The sequence below is a fragment of the Tenrec ecaudatus genome, chromosome 15 (assembly GCF_050624435.1).
Source record: "Tenrec ecaudatus isolate mTenEca1 chromosome 15, mTenEca1.hap1, whole genome shotgun sequence".
Taxonomy (NCBI): domain Eukaryota; kingdom Metazoa; phylum Chordata; class Mammalia; order Afrosoricida; family Tenrecidae; genus Tenrec; species Tenrec ecaudatus.
This window is the reverse complement of record NC_134544.1, coordinates 69,224,694-69,244,402: the sequence shown is the minus strand read 5'-3', so window position 1 is coordinate 69,244,402 and position 19,709 is coordinate 69,224,694. Positions and strand designations below refer to the sequence as shown.

The 19,709-nt window shown below is 43.3% G+C and overlaps 1 protein-coding gene across 1 annotated transcript; it reads right to left on the bottom strand.

The window, feature by feature from the left end:
* Window positions 1-19,123: 19,123 nt before the first annotated feature.
* Window positions 19,124-19,474, bottom strand: LOC142427494 (large ribosomal subunit protein uL14-like). The gene has a single exon (XM_075532738.1). It carries the CDS (start codon window positions 19,472-19,474, stop codon window positions 19,124-19,126), a length of 351 nt encoding a protein of 116 aa, XP_075388853.1.
* Between the last annotated feature and the right edge of the window lie 235 nt (window positions 19,475-19,709).

Below are 19,709 nucleotides of genomic sequence, written 5' to 3'. Positions count from 1 at the left end.
CTAGTTGTGGCCCAGCTCCTCTTCTGTAGTTAGCATGATTAAAGTCTTTGTCAGTCTGAACACAGGATCCCTGTTGACTGGAGAGCTTTGACAAAAAGCATGCATCTCTACTGCATAATTCTTATGGTATCAGATATTGTGGAATGAAGCAGTGCATGCACAAGATCTCAAAAATACTGAGGATGGAATAGATATTGGAATTCATCAGTTGCTAGGGGATAAGAATTATATCACAGTTGAGTCACAACTAGTTTTCTGGACAGGCATTCTCACAGGTACACTAGGTTTGCCCAAGGGACAGGGAGAAAACAGCACTATTAGGAGGCAGATGGCCCAATTACACTGCAGTGAATCAAAAAAATGATGAGCCTTATCTAGACTTTATCTCCAGATTGCAGGATGCGGTTTGCAAAAATGTGGCTGACGCAGGGGCTGCTGATAATCTCATTCTTATATTAGAATTTTAAAATTTGAACCCATCATGTCAATCTGTGATCCATCCATTCAAGGAACAGAGCTCACTCTGATTATTTCAGAATATGCAGGAACGTAGGAACAGATGAATGCAGAAGTGATCTATGGCAGCTCCCTTGGGAAATTACAACAGGCATAAGGGGAAGTGCTTTATAGGTGGGGAAGAGGTAAATTTTAAAAGATAATGCCTGCAATTTTCATGAAGAAACAGGGCAACACACAGCAGACAGGTACCGGGAAAAGAGGTGGGTTCCAGAGAACCTGGACTATGCCCCATTGCAAAAGGGGAGATCATTGAATAAATCAATGTCACTCAAGAGCCAACAGTGAAGGAATCCAGTTGGTAAGCACTTCCCAATCTGGAACCCTCTAAGGGGGCATGCTCCAAGTCCCACCCAAGAGAGCCTGAGGGAATCTGTTGCTAATAAGCCAAGCAAGAAATGCACCAGAGTCCAGCCAGCTTTATCAGACAATCACACTGCTGGGTGAAGATTTTCGATAGATTTAAACAGCCAAGAGGAATTCCAGCTTGTTCAAGACATCCCGCCAGAAATTATTAAAACCACAATGTTGGGACTGCTAACTAAAGAAACCATAGGACTTTTATTTGGAAATAAAATAAGTATAATATATTACTACTTAGTAATATCTCGAGACAGTAAACAATTGCTCTGTCTTCTCTCACCTCCACATGGGCAACCAAGAGAGGCTAAGGTGAGCATGCTATCAGGAAATGTATCTGACTCCTGTATTTTACTCACACTCCTATTTCTCCTATCTTCTACGACGTTACTATATGTTTATATATTATCACCGTGCAACTGAACCTATGAACCCTTCAGTTGTTAGAGAGAGGCTGGTTTCCTCTGACGTGATATCTGTAATGAACACAGATGCAAAAATCCTTAACAAGATATTTATAGGCCAAGAGAATACACAAGTATATAAAACATCATTCACCATTATCAGGTAGGAAACATCCCAGGGATGCAGGAATGATTTATCATTCAAAGATCCATCTATATTATACCCCATGTTGATAAGAAAAAGTATAAGAGCCACATAATAATATTGATAGATGCAGAAAAAGCATTTGACAACATTCAACACCCCTTCCTAATTAAGACACTCATGAAGATATAGGAACAGAAGGAAGATTCCTCAAGATAATGCAAACTACCTATGAAAATACAACAGCCACATTATAGCCTATGAAGTAGAGAGGAAAATGATCCCAATGAAAAAGGAGACCAGACAAGGATGCCCTTTCTCCCTAATTGTATTCAATATCGTACAGGAGGCTTTAGCAAACAACGTGAGACAGTGGAAGGACATTAAAGGTGTCCAAGTGAGACAGGAAGAGGTGAAACTATCTCTTTTTGCAGACAACCTGATTGTGTACATTTTAAATCCCAAAATAACTGACAGCAATAGCAGAATATGGAAGAGTGACAGGATATGAGGTCAACAAACAGAAGTCTATTGGTTTGCTATATACATTCGACAGGACCATGGAAGAGAAGATCAAGAAGGCAGTACCCTTCACAATAGTCAAGAGCACATTGAAATATCTAGGAATATGTTTAACCAAAAAAAATCTGAAGACATACAAGGAAAACTACACGACCCTACTACAAGAAACCAAGAATGACCTCCACAAATGGAAGAATATCCCATGTTTGTGGACTGGAAAATTCAACACACGGAAGATGTCAATCTTACCCAAAGCACTTTATAAGTTTAATGCTATCCTGATTAAAATACCAATAATCTTATTCAAAGAACTGGCCACAAATTTTATATGGAGAGGGCAGAAGCCCAACATTAGCAGAGAAGTCCTCAAGAAGAAAGACAGAGGGTTTGGTGAGCAAACAATGCCACAGACAGGGGAACAACTATAGAATTAAAATCAACAACAACATAGAGATTCTATGGATGTTGGAGCAACAGCAATCTGAGAGGAAGTACTAAGAGGTGGAAGAAGGGGGAATGTGATGGTGGGGCAGGAGGAAGACAAAAGGAAACAGAGGAAGGCTCTGGAAAGCAAAGCTATCGATAGAGGTATAGGCAGAGGTGTATACTTAAGTAAATACATTAATCCATAAAAATAGAGGGATTGGCCTATGCACACATTTATAAGGCAATACACTGTGGACAGACCTTGGGGCTCAGCTCACACACACCCTAACACAAAAATACTTTGTTTTAACAAACTGGCATTTGGTGATGGTCACCCCACAAACACACACACACACACACACACACACACACACACACACGCAAAATTGTTGAAGGCTGAATGGCTGCACAAGCAAATGTGGTGTAGAAAGATGGTTCCCAGCTATTAAAAGATACAGCGTCTGGGGTCTCTTAAAGACTTGATGTTAAGCAAGCAATCATGCAACAGTGAAGAAGCAAACCCACATGGGAGAAGTACACCAGCCAGGGTTATCATGAGGTGTCATCAGGACTGTAACAGGTATCAGAAGATTCATAACAAAGAAACAAAAACACATTGTTGAGAATGAAGGAGGTTGGAGCAGAGACCCTTAGGCTATCTGTAAACAATGGAACATCCCAGTCCCAGAGGGGCCACAGGGAAGGCATGAGTCAACCAGGGTGCAGTAGAGCACCAATGGATCACACAATATTGTTCTGGTTCCTTAAGGCTTCCTCAAGGCTTCCTCACTCCCCACTGTCATGACCCTACTGCTGTTTCTCACTCTGCACTGGACTGGGGCAGGTACACAGGTATTGATAAGAGATAAAGTTCATGACACATGGGATGAGAATAGCAATACCAAAAGGGTAGGGGGAAGGTGGGGAGAGGAGGGAAGGATGGAAGGACCAATCGTGATGACTGGCACATAAGCACACATACCCCTCCAGGAAGAATAACAGCAGAAACCATTGGGGAAGGAAGACAACGATGGGTGTGAGATATGAAAATAATAACAATTTATAATCTATCAAGGGGCCACAAGGGTGGCGAGAGGGATGTAAAACAAGAGGAGCTGATACCAAGGGCTCAATAAGAAGTAAATGTTTAAAAAAGAATGAAGTCAACATATGTACAAATATGCCTAATCTAATTGATGTATGGATTGTAATAAAAGTTGTAAGAGCCCCCAATAGAATTCTTTCAATTAAAAAAAAAAAGTTAAGATGAAAGAGTTGTAGAGGATAGCGTGTCAGGGCTGATATAGCATGGTGGGAGAGCAGGTCACATAAATGATGAGAGGATTTAATATGCATGTTCTGGCCAAAAGTAATTTTTGAGCTTTCTTGGGCTAGGAGAGCAGCTTCTGCCATGCCCCATAAGCTTGGAGGCCACCCCTGTACTTCTGGATCTAACTGTATAGGTAAATAGGCTGCTAGAGCAAAAGTAGATCCTATTTCCTGGCATTGGACTCCCACAGCCACCAGTTTCATGAACATATAGAATGAAGGGGTTAAACCAGGAGGGAAAAGTGCAGGAGCTGATAGCTAGGCACATTTAAGTGCTTTGTATGGTTTATCAATGAATGTTGTTGGTTCTAAAGATTCAGGGCTTGTCCCTTAGCTGCTTCATAGAGAGGTTTGGCTAACCCACTAAAACTGGGAATCCACAGCCTTAGCTGTGAATCAAGCCTAGAAAGGAGAGCATTTCAGTAGAGGGAGTTGGGAGATGAGGAAGAAGCTGTTTTCTATCAACTGTATTATCTATGGAATTCTTTCTGAGTCGGACTTCCAGATACATTGCAGTGGTGAGAGAAAGCTGTACCTTGGTGGGAGACACTCCGTACTCCTTATCTGCCAGGAAGTTTAAAAGACCATTGGTATGATTTGGGGAATCTGAAATGGAAGGATATCAACAACGTGTTGTTTGTTATGACTTTTTAAAATCATATTATTGGGGGCTCGTACAACTCTTACCACAATCCATCCATCCATCCAGCGTGTCAAGCTTATTTCTACATTTGTTGCCATCATTTTCAAAACATTTTTTCTACATGAGCCCTTGGTATCAGTTTCTCCCTTTTCCCCTCCCTCATGAACCTTTGATAATATATAAATTATTATTATTTCATAGCTTACACTAACTGATGTCTTCCTTCACCCACTTTTCTGTTGTCCATCACCTTGGGAGTAAATTATAGGTAGATCATTGTGATCAGTTCCCGTATCTCCCGTCACCTTCCCCTTCCCTTCCCCCTCCTGGTATGACTATTCTCAATAGTGTTTCCAGCTCTTATCTGTACCTGTATACAGATGCTCTGGCTAGATTTGTAAGGTAGAATTGGGGTCATTGACAGGGGGGTGCATTAAAGAATTAGAGGAAAGTTGTATGTTATGAATCTTCTGATGCCTGTCACCTACATAGTGGAGGATGAAGCTGAGGAAAAGGTCTAGGGACAGGAAGTCAATCGTCAGGGTTTGACTAAAAAAGTGGCTCCTATTTAAATAACCCTGGAGCAAAACGCCCCAACAGAGTTGTTGAGAATGTATGAATGAGCTGCCCAGGTAAAGGTGAAGAGGTCTTTGGACCATTCATCAGAGGGATAGTCATGGAGGCAACCGTGTATGTTTAGTATTGTGCGGAATGGTAGAGAACAGAGTGTTAAGGGTTGGGCACCAAGGAATGAATAAACAGGGCAGCAGCATTAATGGCCCTAAGGTCTTGGATAAATCTGTAACTTCCATTGGGTTTAATAACTGGCAGGATAGGCATGTGGTAAAGAGAGTGCGTTGGCCTTAACAGGCCTGCTGTAAGTAGTTTTGAGATTATAGTTTTGAGGCCTTGTAAGTGTCGGAGGATACTAGATAATGGGGCACATTAGGAAATTTTGAAGGGTCTTTTAACTTGATGTAAACAGGCTGATGATGCCTAGCAACTGAAGGATGAGTGACATCCAATACTTGTGAGTAAACTAGATCAGGTGGTAAAGGGAAAGACCCAGCTGGGGGTGTGGTGACACTAGAGTCATTTAGGGAGGAAGTGAAGACAGGCAAGTGTCTGGCACTGCTTATAAGAGAAGCAATAGGTCTGGGACTGGTGGGGCCTCTGGTAAAAGCAAACTTACCACTGCTCTGAATTTTAGCAAGAATATCTTTTCCCAGTAAAGAAATAGGACAATTTTGGAGGACTAGAAATTGATGTGTAAATTGAACATTATACAGACTACATAAAAGTGGTTGTGTGATAAGTGGTTGTGGAGTTGTACCAAAGACTCCCACAATAGTGGTGCATGCTAATTATGTTTACCTGCCTGTTCGGGTAAGAGTAAGTGACCCCTACGTCTAAAAGGAAAGAAAGGCTCTCTTGAGTTGGGTGATCTTCAAAGGGGTCTTACACCCTGGGTATCGATTCTTCATGGCCAAGCCAAGCAGCTCTAACACGGAGGCATCTTGAGCAAGTTGCTCTGGAGGTCTAATGGGATAAACTATCCCTCCCACTCTGAGAGTGGGGCAGTCATTTCCTCAGGGACCTTTCTGTTCATAGTATGGCTTTCTTGGAGGTCACAGATTAGGGCATACATTTATTTGCCCACTGCCCCGATTGGGAGCATTTGAAGCAGGGTCATCATGGCACACTCATGTGTGGCCCAATAACTAGTTTAGACACACCCACTCTGGCCTGGAGGGCACTGGCTAACATTTGACATTTAACCTTATCTCTTTCTAACTTATATAACTTTTCCTGATCCTCCCTATTGTTGAAAACTTTGAAGGCTGCACTGAGATCTTGCTGTGAAGTCTGGGGTCCATAGTCTAACCTTTTAAATGGTCTTTTAATATCTGGAGCTGATAGTGAGATGAAATTTGAGTGAAATACAATCATCCCTTCCAGTGTAGTAGGGTCTACTTTGGTACATTTAAACCTCCTGAAAGATGTGAGAGAAATGTGGCAGAATTTTCTTTTGGTTCCTGAAAGATTTCCTTAACTTTGTCATAACTGACTGCCTTAGTTGAGGTTTTTGGCAAGCCCTCAATGAGATACAAATAAAATAATCTTGAAGAATACAGTCCTCATGATCGTCTGATAATTCCAATTAGGGTTCTTCTGGGGACTGCCTTGAAGTCCACGGGCTTATCCCAGTTCTGGGCATGCCCTTCATCACTCCTCTTTATGCAGCTGTCCAGACTATCTCCCTTTCTTCAGAAGTCAAGGTAATTGTTAACATCCTATGGACGACATGACAGGTAACATATGTCTGAGTGAGTTATTTAAATTCTTTAATATAAGTGTCTGGCTCTGATGTATAACATCCAAGACATTTCCCTAAGACTGATATATAATTTAACAAGAAAGGGATATGAACTTTTACTAGCCTTTCTGCTCCTGCGACTTCAAAGAGGGGGATGAGGGTGGCAGGATTTAGGAATGGATCCTTTGGGTTTCATGGAGCTGTCTTTGTGGTGGAGAGAGCTGAACACAAAAGGCTGGGAGGAGAAGATGGTGCTGGCAGAAGGGGACAGGTATAAGATGTCTTAGAACATGGCAACCGTGGGAGGAAACTGGTGACAGAGGAGAGGTGGGAGGAATAGACAATCATGGTATGGGCAAGGGAGAAGATTGGGTAGAAATTATATGGTGTAATAGGGTGGGGTAGTAATAGGGTAGTGTAGTAGACAATCATGGTATGGGCAAGGGAGAAGTTTGGGTAGAAATTATATGATGTAATAGGGGAGAGGTAGGCTTGGAGTTGGTGGGACCAGGTTGAGACAAGGCAGGAGTGGGAGTGGTGGTGAAGAGCAAGGCTGAAGAAGAATGGGACACTCTAGCAGGAGATATAGGTTTACACTCTGGCAACTGGGAGAATGCAGCAGTATCCACGGGTGGTTGGAGGGACATGAAGGGGTTTGCAAGGGGTGGGGGAGAAAGAAGGCACAGAAGCAGTTTTCTCAGAGACAATAGGCACTGAAATTGGCGGCAAAGCGAGATCAGAAGGATCAATGACTGATTCTTAGTCTGAGAGAGGAACACTTTCCTGAACCAGTAGGATTTTCATAGTGGAACAATTCGGACATAAATGAGGTTGAGCATGGAGAGAGAAAACTTGGATATATGGAAAATGAGAATATATTTTGTAGATTAAAAAGAAATTATTGAGAACTTGAATAATTTTAAATCAAATATAATACCTGGTGGCCATCCTGAGTTATTGTCCAATTTGTGCTGCGGCCACACATTACTACATAGGAAAATATTATTTCCCCTTTGAATAACTGATTTAAGAGCCAGATAATTGAGGCTTGCCAGTAAACAAACTAGAGGTGTGTTATGCCCATTGCTTACTGTGGTAGTTATATAATCATTTGTCAATTTGTCAAGTAAAAGTGAAGAGGTGGAGTCCAGTTGGTCAACCATGATTCCTGAATTCCCTCTTTGGAGGCAGGAGACAGACTCTCTCTTTCTCTCTCTTTCAACTCACTCCCTTGGAGACACTCTACTGACCAGAAACATGGCACTACGCTGATAGACCCCATTCCCTGAGAACTGGAAAAGCCACATGTAAACCCCTGCCAATGCTGAGATGCGTACCCCACCACTGGATCCAATGACTCTCTATGCACTGGCTTGTGATCATCCTGCATTCAGCGTCACTGCATGTGTATTGGACATATGGGCTAATATCAGACTTAGGGGATTGGACTGGATTTGGTGGGATGCTTTCTTAATGTACAATTACCCTTTATATAAATCTCTCTCTTATACACGTATGAATTTCTATGGATTTGTTTCTCGAGCCTACCTGGACTAACATACTTGGAATTCTTACAACCCATTTTAAAAGGCTGAGAGAAAATTTGAGCTCTCTTAAATGAGGTAGCAAAACAGGAGAGCATCCTTCCACTGAATAATTACCACCTAAGCCCCTGGGGTGAAAAGGCCATCTGACTTAGCAAGATTACTTGTATGTGGACATTTTCAGAATGGCCATGGGAAAATGAACAGATGACCATGGAGTAGGGAGCTTTGGATTTAACATTCACCCTCACCGATGCATTGTCAGAGGGTCTTTAGCCAATGAAGTGGAGATCTCTTTGCTAGGCTCGCTCGAAGAGGTCCAGAAAGGCGCTGGGGACTTTAGTGGCTAGGGAAAGGAAAGTGCCACTCCAGTCTAACATAGACAGACTCTTTGTACCGGCCATCATGTATTAGGTCTTAGGGAGACAAGAGACAAAGACCTTTAATTTTAGATTTATTGAGGGAGTTTAGGTTTGTAGGGAACAGGATATCAAAGGAAAATAGGTGAAAGGGGTTAAGGATAGTAAGATTAAGAAAGGTTAGAGCTGGCCCTTCATCTAAAGCAGAGAATTAGCCACGCGAGTATATACTAGTGTATAAGCCGAGTTTCTCAGCACATTTTTGATGCTGACAACCCCCCCCCCCCCACCGGCTTATACTGAAGTGAGGGTCCCACTTATCTATTCTCTGGTGCAACCTGATTTCTCCTGCTCATCTGAGAGTGCCTACAGCCTCTGTGGGTGGTCCATGACTGCGAATATCACAGTTCTTTTCTCCTGCATGCCAGAAGCCTGTGTTTTCTTTGCCATACTGGGCATGAACCTGCCCACTTCTGTGTGCTGGTACCAGAGGCGCACTGCATCCTTGTCATATGAATGCTGGATACGGCCGCTCTTCTTCTCCCACTCTTCTCCAGGGCTTGACCAACGATGTAGCCTTTACAGTCTTACCCGTGCTTTGTCACGCCCCTTTGCTCCATTCAAGCATTGCTGACTACAAGTACTAGAAGCTCTCTGGTCTTGGATATACACTATGATTATTTACAGTACTTATTTTATTTTTCACTTTCTTATTAACCGCTATCTGGACCCAGTGTTGACTATGCCCGCATAGAGCAGCCTGTGTTAGGGCTCATAATATACACGCTGCATTGTATACGCACTGTGTTACTGCATATGGTGCATTAGCACTTCCCATGCCTAGGGGGCGACGCTGTGTATGCAGTAGCACAGCACATGCAGTAACACAGGGCATACGCAGTGTGTGTTTATTATGAGCCCTAACACAGGCTGCTGTATGAAAACAGTCATGTCATCTTATTCTGGAAGATCATCCGTCTGCCTTAGGCCTCAAGCTTTACAAGCTGTCTTATGTACATGCAGTACTGTAGTGCATGCAGTAACTCAGCGTGTACAGTTATTACTCATAACATATGGTTTTTGTTCACCCTCTTTTCCACTTAGAGCTAGTTTACTATTTTTCTTTGAAATATTCATAAACATCTAACCTGCTGATGCCTCAATTGATTTCATTGGTATCTATTTTTATTTTTGAATTTATCATAACTGTTGCATTTCCTAGCCTAGGGTTATACTGGAGTCAAGAAGTTTGCCCAGTTTTTGTGGAAAAATTAGGTGCCTAAGTTTATTTGCAGGTCGGCTGATACTCAAGTATATAGGGTAAATTTAAAAGTGTAAAGTCCATTAGACCTGCTATTTCATAAAGGAAGAGAACATCAGGTTTAATAAAGACCCACGAACTAAAGCAGAATTTTTTCGAGGAAGGGGTTACACAGCTCTAATGTCTGCTGCAGAACCAGCAGAAAGAGTGTAAGTGGGAGGGAGAGCCAGACTTAGGGGTAGAGAGGGGTGGGGGTGGTGAGAGGCAAGATAAGTCAGAGCAGCAGGAGGGTAGAAGGTGCCCAGTCCAAGTGAGCAAAGTATCAATTCAGGTATTTAACTCTGTGGGATGTCTCTAATGCTTAGACAGGAGGGTTCCCCCACATCTTTCTGGTTGATGTGGATAACTCCAATGGGCTGGATGCTGGCTTCTGTGGGCTGACATCTCTTTATTGGGCAGGAAGATGGGCAGAGTTAGCTTTGTAAAGAAGAAACATCTATGATATCCTTAGTAAATGCTTCCAACAGACCCTAGAAGGGGGTCTCGCCCTTCCACAGAGACCTGTAAGCTTTCCCAAAGAAAAACTGGACATCCCTTTGGCTGAGTTCAAGGTTGAACCTCATCTTTTTAAAGCTGGGCCTGTCTCTTCTTTGACTTTCCAGCTGTCAGGCCACACACCAGATGACGCAAAGAGCCAGGGAGGTTCTAGACCTGGACCTGGGGTTCTCACCCTGCCTGGCTCCCGGCACACAGCTGACAAGACTTAGCAAATCTCCGGAGGAAGCCCTAACATTTGTGCACCAGCTGCAGCCACTCGCTTCCTGAGAAGCGTTCTCTTCTTCGTAGTGAGAGAAACAACAGACTCGGGGGCTCACCTTTGAGCTGACGAGGTACAAGGAGTCTCCGGGAGAAGGCACCGCTGTGCGGAAAGGAAACAATGGAGGGGGCTTAGCAGAAACTCACAAAAAAACTAACCTGGAAACCTCGAAGACAAGAACACCCAGCCTGGGTTTACCCCTTCTCCAACAGGGATTCCTACCATGAGCCCAAATCAATCCGAAGCTGGGGGATGGGATCAACCTCCTGGAGCACCCACAAACCTTTCACCACGAGAAGGGCGACGCATGGGAGAAGAGGAGGAGGAGAGAAAGGGGGCTTGCACCCAAGCAGGGGTGCTGGGTGCTCCAAAGTGGCCGCTGGCCACAAACAAGTCCCTGGAGAAGAGCGTCCCTCACCTGGGAGCACTGGCTACATGGTGCTCAGGTTGTGGGCGCTTCTCTGCACCCACTTACAATGCACAGTAAGTAGGACTCACTCAATGAGCCACAGTTCCGGCTAGGACACCACCACTTCCGCCCCCTCTCAGAGCGACCCGGGGTGGGAGGAGCCGGCGGGGTTAGGGTGTCTGTCTTCTTTTCATCTTTGAGGTGGCATCTTTGAGGTGGCATCTTTGAGGTGGCATCTTTGAGGTGGCATCTTTGAGGTGGCGGTGCTGTTTGGGCAGGGGGCGGAGCTTGGGGCGGGACCTGGGCAGCGCGGGAAGGAGGAAGGGAGAGGGAGGTCAGGTAACAATGGGCCCTCAGCCCTGGCTAAGGCTGCAGCTACAAAGGCTCAGGTAATGATGGCTGAGGCACCTGTGGGCAGAAATGGTACTTTCCCCACCACCGAGAGCGTTCGTGGGGGACATAAAATGACGTACAATGTACTTGTGTGGGTTTGTGATCAGACTCCCCGGATGGGGCATCCTCCTAACTACCGGGAACCATCCAGCCATCCAACCCTGCCACAGTGTTAATGGGGCTGAAGCAAGAACCGAAACTAATGACCTTTGAGGCGAAGGACCACTCTGCGGCTCAAAGTAGGGACACATATGACTGCCTTTAGGAAAAGAGAAGTATCTGGCATCATATGGTCTAGGTAAATTATGTCTGCGTAACAAAATTTAAAAATGAAACTTAAGCAGGATAGGAACCCTAAAAAGTGATGGGAGGGGGTGGGTGTTGGTTGTTAAGCTTGACTATTCTTAGAGTTGGAGTTTGTATTTTGATCTTGTTTTATTTTGCTTGAATGCTATTGAGGCAGTTAAACATGATAGTTCAGTTCAATGATGCTTATCATGATTTCTACACTCTGCTAATTTATCACTCACCAGAGGTTCTATCAATCTAATGGTTTCAAGTGCATGGGCACAATGTTCATAGAGACTCTTCCAAATTGAGAGGTGTGAAATTTAAATTTACTTCCTCCTAGTAACTCTTGGCGGGTGGGTCTCTCAGAACAAATGCTGATGGGACAGCTCAAAGTAAAGTGTTTCCCTATGGATTTGCAATCATAAGCATTATGCTTCTTTTATGTCTGATACATTAGAAAATTCCTTTATGAAAGTTCTAGTCAGATTCCAAAGTTGCTTTTGAAAATGGAGATATGATAATTGCAACACTTTATTACATTTTCCAATATGGTCAGATAGTTCCACAGACGATACAGAAAACTCTGTGTCATTTATCAACAAATATTTACTGATTTATGTTCCCAGTTCTGGTGGAGCCACCTTATCCTTAGATCTTGGGAAACAGAGGCTAGATTTTGCAACTAAAAGGGGACTTCTCTTAAAATACCTACCCTGTTACACTGGGTAGGCTAGAGAAACAAATGCAGGGACACTCAATGTGTAAGGAGGAGCTTTTATCAAAGAGTAATTGGATATCAAGAAAACATACCAGCCCAGCCCAGATGAAGACCATAAGACTAAGATTTTTTCCCCCGATGGATAAATCATGAGTTGTATAAATAAATAAATAAATAAAAACAAGCAAACAAAAAACCAACCCACTACAGTCAAGTCAATGTGAACTCAGTGATGCTGTAGGACAGGGTACAGTCCCCCTGTGAGTTTCCAAGACTAAATCTTTGCTGAAGTAAAAAGCTCCATCTTTTCCTGTGGCGTGAATGGTGCTAGTCGTACAGTTAGCAGCCCAACTCGTAAGCACTACACAAACAGGGCCTCTTATCTATCAATGTAGCTCTACCCCTGATAGCATGCAAGTAGAGTCCAAAAGGTCCCCTCAGTTATGCAAGCTACTTTCCATTGAATTGTTAACCTAATGTTAGTGATTTATCAGAACCAGATGTGCCCAACTACCACTACCAAGGAATCCCATTAGAAGATCATAGATAGAGTAGGAGGAAAATGTGGGTCAAAAGTCAAATCACCAAAGAGACCCTCAACACAAGGGTCTTTAGTCACCTTTCAAGTCCAATCTTTGTGTAAACAAGCCTGTGACAATCACTGGTTTTGTAGTTGAAATTGTATGGCTATGATATACAAAGAGCATAGTAAAGTCCTAGAAGATAGGAGAGAGAAAATAAAATAAAGGACTCAAACACATGTTATGGTAGCAAGCTTACCTCTGGGACAGCCATGATCTCAGCAGCCAGGTCTACGCAGAGAAAGGGAGGAAGAGAGAGTCAATCTTTACTGTCTTGGGATATTTGTAGGTAGCCATAATACATGCATATTCAGTACTTACATACATCACAAGGTGGGTGGTAACCACAGTAAAGTCTCTGAGCTCACAGGTGAGGAAACCTAATACCTGCACTGGGGAAAGGCCTGAGGTGGGATGGGTTCTGCAGTGGGAGGAGACAACAAGAATGTTTACTTCTATATAGAGATAGAAGCTCACTTTAAGTCAGCATAGCTGTTAGGGGAGAATTTGTGAGAATGATATTTAAAGCAGGATAATGTACTTGGACTTTATCTCTAACATACCGAAGTGGTGACTTTCCTACTGTGGAATACTAGCTTCCAAATTCCCTCTGTGATGATTTAGGGAATATAGTCCTGGTCATATTTCTGTAAGTCTTATTTTCCCACAGTCTGGAACTGAACTCACCCTGTTGATAGACTAACCATCCGTTTAATTAAGATCAAAAGGACAGTACACATCCAAGGAGAGATTTAGGAAATGTGGAGGAACAGAAACAGGAAAGCCTTGACGAGATAGGGATGAGTGATCATATGTTGTTGCTGTTGATAGATTCCCTCAATTAGGTTCCAGCTCCCAGAGAACCCATGTACAACAGAATGAAACACTGCCAAGTCCTGCTCCATCTCACAGTAGTTTTTCTGTTTGTGCTCATTGTTGCAGTCAATGATTCAATCTCTCACAAGGGTCTTCCTCTTTTTCACTGCACTTCTACTTTCCCAAGAATGATATGCTTTTCCAGGGACTGGTTTCTCCTGATAACCCATCCAAAGCACATGAGAAAACATCTCACCATGCTCACTTTTCAGGAGCATTCTCGATGTACTTCTTCTGAGACAGATTTGTTAATTCTTCTTGAAGTCCATAGTTCTTTCAATCTTCTTCACCAAACAATAATTCAAATGATGCAGGAGGTATCAAAAGAGGATGGAAGGAATACACAAAGCAAGAGGTAGCTTATGATCAAGAACCAGTGGTACTGAAGGAAGAAATCCAAAGGGTACTGAAGATATTAGCAAAAAATAAGGCCCCAGGAGTGTAGTATGAGGTAGGGGGGCAGCCCCCCACCACTAGTCGTGGGTTCACTAAGCACAATTGTACGGTTGAGATAAATACATAAAGTCATCGAGAGCATGAGATAGAAGAGGCATAGGGGATATTTCAATCAAGGGGTCAGACACATTTCATGGTAACATTGCTCACCTCAGCCCCACTTGGTGGCCCACGTGGAAAGAGGGGGAAGGGAAAGAGGAAAGGGGGAAAGGGAAACAAGGGAGAAGAGGGAGTCAAGGAGAGAGGTGGGGAGAGACCAGAGAGCTAACCCAGGCCTATATAACTTTTGGAGGCATGCAAGCCCCTGATTACAGGTAAAGACATACGTCACAGGAAGGGGTTGCACTATAGGTTATACAGTAATGGGAGGGGGTGGTCTAGGGGCATACATGCAACAGGAAAAGGAGGGATAGGGACTATACATGTGATAAGATGGGCAGATCCTAGAGTCAGGATGGCAGCTTAACTTTGACCTGTTCTCTGGATCTCCATAGGAACCTTTATCCATAGGGTATAAACCCCACCTAGAGGAACCAAGCTAATGGTTGTAAGTTTCAGGGAGAAGTAACCCATTGTCTCCAACAGCAGGGAGCAGGCCCATCCTGTGGTGTGGGGAGACAGCAGTCTGCCTCCAGGGAGCATGTCTAAGAAGCTGACCTCCCTCCACAAGTCCCCCTTTGTTTTATATAAAAAATTCAAAAGCCACATGGGCTATATGGTTACTTTCTATACATTAAGTTGTCCAGACAAAACTTAATGGTCCAATTAATATAGCCAAAAATTCAGGCTTACAGCTAACATTTTGAATCCAGGCACTGGGGGTAATGCCCCCTAATGCCCTTCTGCTGTTGGAGGAAGGTATGATAGAGGCTGGATATCATGGCGGGAAGAAAACGAGCAAATAGGAATGTCTGCTTCCATAGGGAGAATGAATCAACCATGTGCTCACTTTAAGACAGCACAGCTTTAAGGGAGAAACTATGGAAATGATAGACAACCGCAGGAACATGTACCTGGACCATATCTCCAACTACCCGAGTGGCGGTTTTCCAGCCATGGAATACTAGTCTTCCAGATTCCCTCCACACCAGTCAGGGAGTAAGTCCTGTTAGGTAGCTTAGCCTAGGGAATTGGGAAGTCCATTTACACATGCCCAGGTGGGCCTGCAAAGGACAAAAGCTAGATTTTCCTGCTGGTGGGCCCTGATGGGCGTTACACCTGGAGCAGCCCACCTGGGCCAGGTGACTGCAATTCTGCCAATGGGATCAACCTGGGGTCGTTCACCACACCTCCCCTGGGAGCCCTTGAAAAGGCAGGGACTGGAAGGGAGAGGGGCTTTTTGGTCTGGTCTTCCTGGGAGGAGAGAGATCCTTGCGTGACCTGGGGCAGTCTCTGCCAGGCCACATGGTCAAAGGAATCCTAATAGGTGCCGCGTAAAACCTGATGCTTCTTTGAACTTTCATTAAATTCTCTTGGATCACGAGCCCGGCTTCAGCGTGAAATATTTCTCGCGTGGAGCCAAGGACTGAGGTTGGGATCTAGTCCTGGAGAGAGAAACCTAACAGTCCCAGTTTTATTTCCCTACAGTGCTAGTATCCCACATTTCCCCTGTCTGTATTATGTTTGAGATTTAATAGTGTCACGGAAGCAACATGGTCTCTCTTCATATCTCTTAGCTTCCTATAGAAGCAGCACGAAACTGCAAGCATAAAAAAATATGATGAGTAAATAATACAGTCAGACTGGAACTTAAGCTATGTGAGATACACTGAGCCCAAGATGGAGAATCCAACCCTCCCATGCCACTCACCAACTGCTTAATCACATCAGAGTCAGGAGATGCCTTGAGTCTGTCTTTGAATGTATAGAAAATATCCTCTTTAAGCTGATCAACATCTAATGAAATGTTTCCCTTAAACCCTTGCTAATGTTTCTTAATCAAATCCTTGTCACGCAATGTTACATTATATAGGTAGGGAGTTACACAGAAATCAGTTACATTCCAATCACATTATAACATTAATTCACAAGTCCAAAATCTGGATCTTTCAGCAAAACAACAGTCTGTAGTAATAGTCCAGTCACTATTGTATATAATGTTCATCTTTGATGAGAGTCTCAGAGTTTCTCTTAGACAGCATCAGCAATGGAAGAAATGTCTCAGCAGTCAGCAATCGCCATTCTCAGGAATCTGCCAAGTCTTCTTGACATTTTGGATAACTTCAGTAACAGGAGAGGGAGGTCAGGTCACCCACCAGCTTCACTGCTTTCTTCTGGGCCTTGCTGGTTGAAGAGAAATTCACCTATCCCCTTGGCCTGTGAAAATATAAACAAATAGCCCCTCTCTTCAGGGTGTCAGTGACCTGGAAAAAGAATTATGATTAAGCTTTGGGGTTCCTTCGTGTCCTTCATGTCCATCTTTCTCCCAACGTGGTTGCGTCCTTCTGAGGGGAGCCCATCAGCTTTATTCTGCAGAAACATAAATGCACAGCCCTTTCTCTGGGTGAGAGATGAACCCGGATCCCAAACGCGGTTTCCATCATCTTGGGATTTCTTAGGATCAGTTTTCTCTGCAGAAGTGAAAATATGTTTCTCTGCCCTACCTTTGTTTCAAACTTTAAGTAAGGAGAACTTTTTTTGTTAAATTGACCAAATGAAATTTGTTGCACATAAGATTCCTCTTCTCCTCCTTCTGTTTTAACAATGCAGCCTTTAAAGTATTGCTGGCAATCTCAGTTACCTTGCTTGGTCTTGATCCAGTAAAACAACTAGTTAGATAGCCTTCATTGTTATGAAAATACTGGCTCCCAGCCCTCAGAGAATTAAGAGAACTGACTAATTACCATACTTTCAAAGACTGAAAAACTTCTCAATAAATTTATTCAGCTGTTCCGTTCCTGAAGTAACTTACTAATCAGACATTTTTTCCTCCAAGTTCACCGGTAAGGTTACAGGCTCAATTAAGCCCTTTGCTCTTCAGGCTTCTCACACTGTATGATTTTACCATCTTGCTATCGTCTCTCTTACTTAACTTCACTCATTCCCTTCACGCTGACTTTAGTGGAAGTTAATGGGACAGTTTTAGGCCCTCCTGACTGCACTAAAGAAATGACCCCCCATCCTAAGTTTAAAAGCCTTTCGCTTCAATTTCTAATTCCATGTGGTGGCGCTATTGTTTCACCACAAGAGCATTCCAGAAGACCCCTTGATTTAAACCATGGTCAGATTTCTCAAGCACTCTTTCCTGCCAGCCATAACTTTTAACTCTAAAAATGCAAGGAAGCAAAAATTGGCTTAAGCGATTTTCCCTTTTTTTAAGTTTTTGGCTCTCCATTATATTTTGATCATAGATTTTTATAATTTATAATTTTAAAATATTTTTAAATTGTTTTATTAGGGGCTCATAGAACTATCACAATTCATATATACATCAATTGTGTAAAGCACATCTTTGCATTCATTGCCTTCATCATTCTTAATACATTTGCTCTCCACTTAATCCCCTCCCTCATGAGCCCTTGATGACTTATAAATTATTATTTTGTCATATCTTGCACTGCCTGATGTCTCCCTTCACCCACTTTCCCATTGTCTGTCCCCCAGGGAGGAGGTCACATGTAGATCCTGGTAATCAGTTTCCTCTTTTCAAACCACTCTCCCTCTACCCTCCCAGTATCACCACTCACACCACTGGTCTTAACGATATCATCCACCCTGGATTCCCTGTGCTTCCAGTTCCTGTCTGTACCAGTGTACACCCTCTGAACTAGCCAAACTTGCAAGGTAGAATTCAGATCATGAGAGTGGGGGGTGGGGAGAAAGCATTTAAGAACTAGAGGAAAATTGTATTTTTCATCGATGCTACATCGCACCTTGATTGGCTCCTATCCTCCCCTAGAGGGGATCTCCAGTGGCTGACATATGGGCTTTGGGTCTTCACTCTGCAAACCATGGTATATCAGAATAAATCACTGCCTTAACTTCTTCTTCATAATCTTGACCAATAACTCCAGCAACACCTTGAGAATTTAGGTTGGACTTTCCTAATAAACATCTTATTTTGTTGTACATGAGCCAGATAAGAATAACTGAGATGTGAGATTGAAAGAAATAAAAGTTTTGATAACAAAAGAAACCTGCGCAGGGACCAGCCAGCCCTAGACAAAATGTGGCCATCGGCTGGTCCCTTTCGCTTACAGACTTGGTTTTTTATAAGGCTTCATTAGATTGCTATACTGTGCAAGCAGGCTGGTATACAAGCAGAAATTGGGGTTGAACAGTGCGACTAAGCAGGCTGGTACAGAAGCAAAACTGGCCATTAAGCAGCGCGACTGAGCAAGCAGACTTTGAGGTTGCACAATTTTCTGGCACAGGATAGTCGTTTGCTGGTTTTTAGGAACAAGGGGCTAGTTGGCCTTTTCTTTCTTTCTTTCTTTTGAAAATGTTATAAGGCCTGAGATTGCACTTTAGGACTGGTGCAGAATGATTGCTTAATATAAAATGGTTCTATTTAGGCTAACAATCACAATTAGTTCTTTGGTAGTGGACACCAATTACTGCTCTTAATAATTTCTAATTTAATCACAGCTTTTGGCTTTTTCTCCCAACTCTTATCAACTCCAGTATCAATTTGAATTTCTTGAGTATTTAGGTTAAAACTTCCTGATAAAAACTGTATTACTTCTTCTTTTTTTGGGGGTGTGTGTGTGAATAATTTTTAATAGGGTTGTTGGAGGTTTTCACAAACATGGCAAAATCACGCAATGCTGCCGGCATTGGATGCAATCCGGGGCCACAAGTCCGCACACTCCTTTGCAACGGGTCCTGTGATGGCCGAACCTTTCATCTCGCCTTTATTTTTCACAATGACCCATGCATTATCTTCGAAAGAAAGGAACACACCATCTTTTCTCCGGTAGGATTTCCGTTGCCGTATTACCACTGCAGGATGGACCTTCTTTCTGAGCTCGGGTTTGCCTTTCTTGACTGTGGCCATCACTATGTCACCCACTCCGGCAGCGGGCAGTCTGCTTAGCCGGCCCTTGATCCCCTGCACGGAGATGATATATAGATTTTTGGCTCCTGTACAAGAACGAAAACAAGACATGATTCACTCTGGCTTTCATCCCCAAGGTGTATTACTTTTTCAATAAGAGGTTCCTGCTTCTAGAATCAGCAAAGGGCTGTGAGGGCTTCTGAGAGCCATCTGTTAGTTAGTCAAAACAACAGCAGGGAGAACAGAGCCTGGGCTTTTGCAAGATTGGTTAGGTCTGGTCTCCTGCTGTGAAGCTGGGTGATACCTGAGGTTTCTCTCTTCTTTGCTCTGGCAGGCAGACACCTTG